General features: G+C 55.8%; 1 protein-coding gene across 1 annotated transcript; it reads left to right on the forward strand.

Moving 5' to 3' along the window:
- The first annotated feature begins 1,413 nt into the window (after positions 1-1,413).
- LOC123088281 (peroxidase N-like) lies at positions 1,414-9,841 on the forward strand. Its single transcript, XM_044510479.1, has 4 exons — positions 1,414-1,638; positions 1,737-1,920; positions 8,976-9,140; positions 9,420-9,841. The coding sequence occupies exons 1-4, from the start codon at positions 1,414-1,416 to the stop codon at positions 9,839-9,841; spliced, it is 996 nt and encodes a 331-aa protein (XP_044366414.1).
- Positions 9,842-10,135: the final 294 nt, after the last annotated feature.

Consider the following 10,135-nt stretch of genomic DNA (forward strand, 5'->3'; position numbering starts at 1 on the left):
TGGCCGTTGTTGCAACGGTTTTGTCCGGTGGCGGGGAGGGAAAATCAGCAAGAGAAGGACTCTACAAGGAAAGAGGCCGAGGGCTGCCGTGTAACATAGGAGAGGTGATGCGGGAGCTATCGTGGAGGACTCAAATTTTGAACAGGCAATAGCAGTCAGTTTTTTAAAAAGAAAAATGTTCTATACACAAGATATTCCAATGCTGGACTTTTTTAATTTGCTTCTTAAATTATTTGATCAACTGTAGATCTGAGCATGAATTCTTTTAAAATGTTAATTTTAAAGAAGTTATGTGGACTTCAATTTGTGCCTTGTGTTCATTGGTATTCGATGCTTAGATGGTAGCAACCAAGAATTTTTCCTCTCTTTATCGAAAAAAAGTATTTTGCCTCTATATAGATACTCATACAAGCAATTAATCAGTATTTGTTGCACTGTCTCTACAAATAATCAATAAGTTGGTTTGAAAGTGTTAAACGCCAGCAAAATACAGATACTCGCAGGTTGTATATCAAGCTCCAAAAGATCTAAACACATTCAGTTCGAATTCTTTTGCACAAAATCATGAAGTGGATTTAATTCTTACAGGATCATAAGTTCATAACTAAACAACAAACTGAGACATAAAAGGATTAGAAATTAATCAATCATCAAAAAACATGTGCTGTGTGTTAACAAGCTCAAATTTAATTCGGTTGTCCTGCATGTTCTCGAAAACTAACTGATTACGCGTACCTAAATCCGTGTTCGAGTTTTCTGCTGTAATGCCAGTCTATACGGATAGCACTGTGACTAAATAAACTGATCTATATTAAGTTTGACTTGAAGCACCATCACATTCACTGAACTGTGTAATCCACTGTAAATGGAGATGCACTTCACGGCACCATTTGCAACTCAGCTATCGTTGAAAACCTTGCCTGAATGATCACAGGATTAATAAATTTCCCCACAATGCACAGAGATATTTTTTTTCCTCGGAGAGAGAATGATTTTATTACCACCAGGCTCTGCATCACCGAGCGAGATAATGAAGGCGGCCCAATCCGCACACGAAACTGCATGCAATACATTACAATTTCCTATGGTTGGGTCTCCACTAGACCACTACACCTTGGACTTGAGACAAAAAGGCAACGGAAGCATGCTAAGTGCAGCACCATCACACTAGTGACTTCACAGTTGCAGCCAATTGCTATTTTCAGAATGTGCTGTTTTGGCACAAAAATGTTTGGTAACAGGAGAAGATCGGCGCATGCGCAGCCGCACCACTATCATGACGACTTGTCGTCCCGGAACCGATATTCACCACTTTAACCGTCTATAAGAGCAAGCCAAAAACCGCGAACTATGCAGGCAGTCCCAAGTCTCAAAGACAGTGTAGCTAGTAAGTGAGACTGTAAGTGTTAAGACATGAAGCACTCTCACTGCAACAAGTTGCTCCTGGTGTGCTCAGTTCTTGTGCTCTGCCTTGTAACCGGAGACGCGAGGTGCGACAAGTTAAGCAGCAATTTCTATGACTGGACGTGCCCCGGAGTGTACAACATCGTCCAGCAGCACGTGTTTTCAGCCATGAGGGAAGAGCTGAGAATGGGGGCCTCCCTTCTTAGGCTTCATTTCCATGACTGCTTTGTCAATGTACCTCAAGTTTCTTCTGAACTTACTATGAATGTTATGTTGCTGTCCATCTACTGTTGTGTTGCAGTTACTGAAAAAAAATGTTGTGATGTGTCCAGGGCTGTGATGGTTCAATCTTGCTGGATGGTGCTGATGGCGAGAAATTTGCACTACCCAACATGAACTCTGTCAGAGGGTACGAGGTCATCGACGCAATCAAGGCTGACCTCGAGAACATGTGCCCCGGGGTGGTGTCCTGTGCTGACGTTGTAGCCCTTGCAGCTGGCTATGGAGTACTCTTTGTGAGCATCTTACATCTTATGCTCCATTTTGTCAGATACATTCAGCTTGTCATACAAAGTATTGACTAACTATGCACTGCTTTAACGAAAAAGGGTTTCCCCCCGCTTTATATTATAAAGCAACCACCAAGCATCCAACATCAAGCATCCAACATCAAGTTACAGTACAATAAGTCATAGAATCATGCTGGGGGCACAGCAAGACAAACCCCAAAAGAGTACTCGGAGGCGCTAATCTGGCTTAGGAGGGGGCGGTGGAGGTGGCCGAGGAGGAGCAAAGGACGCCGCCGAGGCACGAAGACCCGCCATGATGCTGTCGATGACGGCTCGATCGCTCCGCTTACTAAGCGGTCTCCAAAGCTGCAGGAGGCCACACATTTTGTAGATCACATCAGTCACACGGGATGGAATCACTCGTTCGACGACTAATTTATTGCGGGTACACCAAAGGGACCAGGCAAGGGTGCCTAGCGCGACCCAAATAGGGGCGCGCCTGGACCCGGGAAGCCGGAGGGCCTCCCCGAACAAATCCGGTAGGTTGTCATGGCACCATGTGCCTCCAACTACCTCCCGAAAGCAGCTCCATAAAAACTGCGCCGCCGGGCACCGGAAGAAGATGTGGTTGCAGTCTTCCGGAACCAGACAAATGGGGCAAAGACCGTCCCCGGGTCCATTACGCTTACGGACCTCAGTGCCCGAGGGGAGGCGTCCTCTAACCCATTGCCATAAGAATATACGGATCTTTAGGGGGAGTTTGATCTCCCAGAGCACCGTGAGCTCCACTGGACCAGGCGTAGGCACAATCGCCTGGTACAGGGATCTAGTCGAAAATCTACCGCTTGGCTCGAGGTACCAGGATAGCGAATCCGGTTCCATAGAAGGAGGATGAAGGGCAATGCATTCTAGTAACTCGTCCCATTGCTCAAGTTCGATCGCCCCGAAGGTGCGACGAAAGGCAATCGCACTTAGGTTCTCTAACGCCGCAGCCACAGAGATCTGTGGGCGAACACAGATAGAAAATAACACGTAAAAACGCTCTGCAAAGGGGCGGGTCCCGCCCATCGGTCCAGCCAAAAGAGGGTGGCAGATCCAGAGCCTATCTGGATGGAGGTCCCAATGCGTAGGACCGGAAGCAAAGATATCACCGATTGCCAGAATTGGGATCCTCCAGCCCTAGAGGCAAACGCGAGTGGTTGCCCACGAAGGTACTTCCTACGAATAATCTGAAGCCACAGGCCACCCTCCTCCGTCTGGATCCGCCAAAGCCATTTGGACAGGAGGGCAATGTTCATACGCTTGGAGGAGATGACTCCCAAGCCTCCCTGGTCCTTAGGTTTGCAGATCTCAGACCATTTGACCATATGGTACTTCTGCTTATTGTTCTCTCCTTCCCAAAAGAAGCGGGAAAGCAGTTTGGTAATTTCCTGATGAAGGGATTCATGAAGGCTATAGAATCCCATTATATACATCAGTAGGCTAATAAGGGAGGAGTTCATCAGAATCACTCGAAGCGGCTTTAGAAAGCCATCTCCCTTGCCAAGGATCCATTCTAGGTTGGAGCTTGGCGACTATTGGGCGGAAATCCTTTTCCAGGAGTCGTGCATCGCTAAGGGGCACGCCAAGATAAGTCGTCGGGAAGGAGCCCAAGCGGCAATTCAGACGATTAGCAATCCGCTGGGCCTCCCTTTGGGAATATCCCATGACCATTACCTCGCTCTTGGCAAAGTTTATTTTGAGGCCCGACATCTCCTGGAAGCAGAGGAGGAGGAATTTAAGGTTCTGGATATCCTCATCAGATCCCTCGACCATCATAATGGTGTCGTCCGCGTACTAGAGATGGGTTAGACCCCCAGGTGTCACCAGATGAGGGCAAATCCCCCTAATGTGACCCGCATGCTTGGCCAAATCCAGAATGGAGGCGAGCGCATCAACCACAAGGTTGAAAAGGAATGGGGAGATCGGGTCGCCCTGCCGTACCCCTTGGCCAGTCATGAAGTATGGGCCAACCTCCCCATTGATGTTAACTGCTATCCGGCCACTCGTAACTAATTGCATTACCCGTGCTACCCAGTGGGGGTCAAAGCCACGCTTCAGCAACACTTCCCGAAGGAAGGACCAGTGCACCGTATCATAGGCTTTATGGAAATCGATCTTGAAGAAGACCGCACGAAGGTGTTTGCTCTTAACCTCATGGATAATCTCATGAAGAACAAGAATCCCATCTAAGATAAATCTCCCTTTCGTGAAGGCTGACTGGTTCGGATGATGAATCCGGGGAGCGACAAAGGCCGCCCTAGAGGCGTACCCTTTAGCGAGGATCCGAAAGATCACATTTAGGACTGTGATGGGGCGGAATTGTCTAATGTCTGCCGCTCCCGGTACCTTGGGGATCAAGGAGATAATCCCGTAGTTAAGCCGGGACATATCTAAGGTACCCTTAGAGAGCTCGCTAAACAGGTCGAGGATGATATCCTTGACCATCGGCCAGAAGGGCTGGAAAAAGCGAACCGGCAGGCCATCGGGGCCAGGGGCCGACGTCGGGTTCATAGCTTTAACAAGGGTCTCCACTTCCGTAACATCGAAGGGGGCTAACAGGATTGCATTTTCGGTGGGGAAAATCTGTTGGTCACGTGACCAGAAATGGTCAGCTAGGGCGACACCATTCCGCTGCCGACCCTGAAATAGAGACTTGTAAAAGTCGTCAACTAGCAGGCGAATAGCCTAAGGGTCTTGAAACAACTATCCACCCTCCCAGAGGAGAGGGATGGAGCAACGTCGCCTCCGGCCATTGGCGATGGCCTGAAAGTAGGCAGTGTTGGCATCCCCAAATAGTACCCAGTTAATGGAGCCGCGTTGGCGCCAGAACTCCTCCTCCTTGGAGTATATCTCCATAAGGGAGTCCTCCAAGTTATATCTATGCATCCATTCCTCCGCGGAGATCTCGGTGACGTCAACGCGAAGGTCAAGGGTCCGGATCTCCTCCAGGAGAGACGCCTTATGCACCCGAAGATCTCTCCCGATGTTCGCCCCCATCCCTTCATGAACTGTCAGGATCGTTTGGATAAGTGATGCCATTCATCAAGAATAGACATCTGTCTATGGGGCTCAGCGCGAGCCGAGACCCAGTGCTCTTGGACCGCGTCCAGAAAGTTAGGTTGCCAAAGCCAGAAGTTCTCGAAGCGGAACCGCGGAGGAGGGCGCGGCCGTTCATCCATAGAAGCTAGGAGGAGGGGAACGTGGTCAGAACCAATACGGGTAATGGCCTGAAGGGATGCCAAAGGGAACCGAAGTTCCCAGTCCGGGGAGATAAACACCCGGTCAAGCACGCTAAGGGTCGGGGAGACCTGTCGGTTAGTCCAGGTAAAACGCGCCCCGACCCTGTCTAACTCATGGAGACCCAAATCCGCGACCCAATCATTGAAACGTCACATCTCGGCTAGATCCACCCGAGCATTATTCTTCTCCTCTGAGGATCGAAGGAGGTTGAAGTCGCCTCCAACCACAACCGGGAGGGTCGCAGAGGAGATCTTGGCATGGAGCTCTGCCAGGAAGGCGGCGGAGCGACTGTGATCGGCCGGACCATAGACCACTATGATCTCCCATTTGAAGTTTACGTCACGTTCCCAGACCTCCATACTAACAAAGTGGGATCCACAGTCCATGGAGCCCACCTCAAAGGTGGCATCCTTCACACCTAAAAGGATGCCACCGGAGTGCCCGGTCACCCCACTAGATGGCAACCAGTGCCAGGCGAAGAGATGTCTACTAAGGCGCTCAAGTTCCACTAGAGAGAAGTCAGTGCGCATTGTTTCTTGAATCGCCGCCACATCAATGGCTTCCTCACGCATATACTCTATGAGCTGCCTGCGGCGGCCATCGTGACCGAAGCCCCGCAGGTTCCAAAAAAGAGCACGCATGATCACTCGCCTAATGGGTCCTCCCTGGACCCAACAGTGGAAGCAGCGCTAAGAGCCCGGCGGAGTTGAGCAGTGCGGGATCGAGTACGGCCACGAACCTCACCAAGATCGGCCCCGGGGGGGCACGGCCACGTGGACGGCGAGGTGGAGCGGTGGGGGCCTCCGCGGTTGCTGCCGCCTCGCGGGCCCTAGTGGCTGCGAGGTGGCCCTCCAGGATTTCTTTAGCCTGGAGGGACGCAAGCTGCTCAAGGGCCAGACCCTTCTCGCCACGGAACACAATGGCCGAATCAGCCGCTACCTTGGCAGGGTGCCCAAGAGGGACCCCGGCAAGAGCGGAGAAGGATGCATAACATAAATCATCGGAATCAGAGCAGGGGGCTTGGGAGGCAGACGTACCTGGATCAAGGTTGCGGATAGCAGCACGTCGCGAAGCCTTCTCCACCGTGGTCGGGGACGCCCCAGGAAGACCCAACGCCGCCCCAAGCCTGGCACTCTTCCCGGCAGAGGAAACCGGGGTAGAGGCCGAGCGAGGGCGGCCCCGAGATCTGGGAAGCCAGGCCGACGGGGGAAGGGGAGGAGCCACCGGAGACTGAGGGGGTGACGGCTCCAAGAAGTCCTCCCGGCCGGGCATCGGGGACACCAGCCTCGGGGAGGACGGAGGATGAACCTCCATGCTGCCCCGGCTGGCCTCGCTCTCTTCCTCCTCCGAGACGGACATCGGAGGCAGGAAGGGTGGAGGAAGAGTAGCGCCAGGAGGGAGGGTGGCGGCCTCGTCGAGCATGGCCGCGAACGCCGCGATGTCCTCACAGTTGTCTGCAGGGTCGACATCGGAAGTGCCGAGACCCATGCTGTGAGTGGTCGAGGGGTGGGAGGAGCCAGCAGGGGGCCTATCATCCTCTGAATCGGACGAGACGTCGCCAGAGCCCTCAGCGCGGGGGGAGCGGCGATGGGGATCCCGAGGGGAGCCCGGAGCGGCAGCACCCCCACCAGATCCAGGAGCGGCATCGCCTCCCGCCTCCGGGTTGAGGGGATCAATGGGAGTCCCACCCTCAACGGAAACGTGCAGGTCGTATCCGACATCGTTGAAGAACATGCGAATCGTCGTCTTGAGCTTGGAGGGATCGGGGGATTTAACCTGTAACCGCACCGCCGGGCCCTTGGGCAGAGACGCACCGTCCACTGCCACAAACTTGCCCAACAGGCGGGACAAGCCCCGCAGAACACCCTCATCGCGGGCAGGAGCCGGGAGCCCACGAATTTGCACCCAAACCGTAGACAGGGTGGCCACGGCGAGAGGGTCCACCGAGGGGACCAAGATGCGAACTGAGAGCTGGTTGAGGGCGAGCGTGAGTCTGGCGCTGTGAGTGCCATACCGAAGGCTCACGGGGTCGGGGAAGATCACCATGAATTCCCGGTCTGAGATTGGGGTGACCTCCCAATCCCAGTCCGGGTTGAACAGGTGGCGAAGCTCGTCGGAGATGATGGCCGAGGACGCCGTCTTGCTATCCATGACAGAGATGAGCGCGGACATGGGCGGAGCGGCCCGGGTCTCGGGGAGGTCCATCTGGAAGAAGCCCAGATCGTCAAGCGCATAACCGAACAACCCCGGGGCTCCAATGGGCTGGTGGTCGGGGCACAGCGCGACAGGATGATCAGTCCGCGAGCAGCGGGAGCAGGCCAAAGGCTGGGTACACTCGACCTGGCAGTGTCCGGCCACCCCGCAGTTGAAGCAGGTGGCCGCCGACACGGCAGGCGGAGGAGCAGCCGCAACAGGCGGGTGAGTGACCGAGGAGGCCGGACCCCCGAGCTGAGATTGCGCTCCGCGCTTCTTCTTCTTCTTAGCGAAAGCGCCGCGCCCATTGCGGTTGCCGCCGTTGTTGGGGCCGGCCGGAGGAAACTGGGCTTGGCGTCCAGGAGGGTCGTAGCGCCGAGGGGGGGAGGCCTCCGACCGGCCAGACCGGGGCGGTGAACGGGAGCGGCGGGGGGACGGGCGGTCCCGATCCCGGACGCGGCCACGCCAGGAGGAGGGGGAACGGTCCCGGTGGCGGGATGAGCGCCAGTCGCCACCCTCGGATGGCGCGGCCGCCTTGTCGCGCACCAACGCGTCCCGGAGCTCGGCCTCCCGATGGAAGCCGTCTGGCGACGGGCGAGGCGCCACATCGCGGCCCGGCGCGTGGCGCTTTGGGCGCGGCTCGCCATCACCGGCATCGCGGGCCATGGGAGGCAGGTAGACGGAGGCGAGGGGCGGGATACGAGACTCGACCGATGGCGAGGGCGACGCAGGGGAGGACGCGAGGAGGAGGAGGGGTGGCGGCGAGAAGGGTGCGGGACGGGGCTGGGGCGGGGGGCCAGCGGCCAGCGAAAACCCTAAGGAGGGAAGCTGGGATGGGCCAGGATCGAGGGGAGGCCCACGAGGCCCAGCATGGGCCGGCCCAACCGAGGAGGGCCAGGGGGAGGGAAGGAGACCCCCCGACGTGGACGGCCCACAAGGCCCACGTCGGCCCAACCCAACACACGAAGGCGCGTGGGGGGAGGGAAGGGTTCCCACCTGCGTCCGCAGCGCCGCCGGCGCCGGAGGGGAGAGTGGCACAACCGCGATTGGCCGGAAAGCCTGGAACTTTGGGCCCCCACAAAATGCGGTGGGCGGAGCCAAGCCGGGAGGAGGCAATTCCAGCCGTGGAGGTCGACGAACGCCAGCAAAGCGCCGCCACGAGATCGCCGCTGCCCCGAGATCGGCCCGTCCGGCCACCCCCCAATTCAAGGACCGGGCCCACGTCCCTGACGACTAGCACTGTTGCCAGCGCCAGGGGGAGATGGGGAAGGTGGTGCAAGCGGGCGGGAGCCACCATGCTGCAAAGGACGGGGAGGGGGGAGCAGGGAGGGGAACGGCGGAGGGTCCGCGCGGAGGAAACCAGGAGAGGGAATCGCCTCACCGGCCAGTGGAGCCGTGGGGGGAGCCGCGGCGACAGCCTCCGCCAACCGGTCACCGAAACGCTGGGGAAGGAGGAGAACGCTGGCCGCAGCTGCGACGGCATCCGCGAGGTCCTCCTCCGCAGCCACATCCGCCCACCGCACGCCGTCCGCGCGAGGAGCGGGAGAGGACGGGAGGGAGGGCGGGGAGGGCCGGGGCATCGCCGCCGTGGAGGGCCTTACTATAATGTTCTTCTGGGGAGAAGGGACGGTCTGAAGGCGAATCAGTCAGGAGCTGCCAACGGCCTGCCCTCGCCGTTCGAACCGATCAGCTCCATCGTAAAGAAGTTTGCCGATGTCGACCTCGACACGAAAGACGTGGTGGTCCTGTCAGGTAACAGTTTCCACAGTAATAACAAAACTAACTACCTCCACGGAAGTGCACAACTAGAATTACATCCCTGAAAACGAAACAGTGACAGTATGGCCATGCTTAACTAAGAGCAGAAGGAAGATATAGTTCTGAAACTTCATCCGTCACATGCAGACTGTCACAAATTTTTCACAGGCCAGTTATCATACAGCTGACCTCATCTTATGGAATGGAGTGCAGAATGAAAAACTCTATTTTGTCGTAGAACATGACCTAAATTCTGAACGTCAAAACCAACAGGTGCCCACACGATCGGGCGAGCCCGGTGCGTGCTGTTCAGCGACCGGCTGGCGTCCACCAAGAGCTCGGCAAACCCGACGCTGGACGCCACCATGGCCGCCAACCTGCAGAAGCTCTGCACCGGTGGCGATGGCAACCAGACCACCACGCTGGACGTCAGCTTCGCGGACGTGTTCGACAAGCAGTACTACCACAACCTGCTGAACAAGAAGGGCCTCCTGTCCTCCGACCAGGGCCTCTTCTCCGCCGACGAGAACGTGGTCGCCAGCACCACCAAGGCGCTGGTGCAGACGTACAGTGACGACGGCGAGCAGTTCTTCTCGGACTTCGGCGCGTCCATGGTGAAGATGGGGAGCATACCGTTGCCAGCGGGATCCGCCGGCGAGATCCGCTGCAACTGCAGGGTTCCCAATCCCAAATGAGCAACGGCGAGCAGAGTTCATCGGCTGTTAGATGAAGAAGATGAACCGGTAGCTAGGAAGAACTAGCCGACTGGCTAATAATTAAAGCAGGACTAAGGATTCAATCCCAGGCGCTTGTCACTACTAGTAGAATGTAGCACCAAAGGACACACTTTGTAAGTGATGACTAAATCCTGTAAATGGTGCAAAGATCATTGTCATACAGGTTAGTAGTATATGTAGAATGAAAGGATGCCACACTACTAAAATGTTTGTACTTCTTCCTACTCGTGGCATCTGCCCAGACCACATACA

Source organism: Triticum aestivum, chromosome 1B (genome assembly GCF_018294505.1).
Source record: "Triticum aestivum cultivar Chinese Spring chromosome 1B, IWGSC CS RefSeq v2.1, whole genome shotgun sequence".
Taxonomy (NCBI): domain Eukaryota; kingdom Viridiplantae; phylum Streptophyta; class Magnoliopsida; order Poales; family Poaceae; genus Triticum; species Triticum aestivum.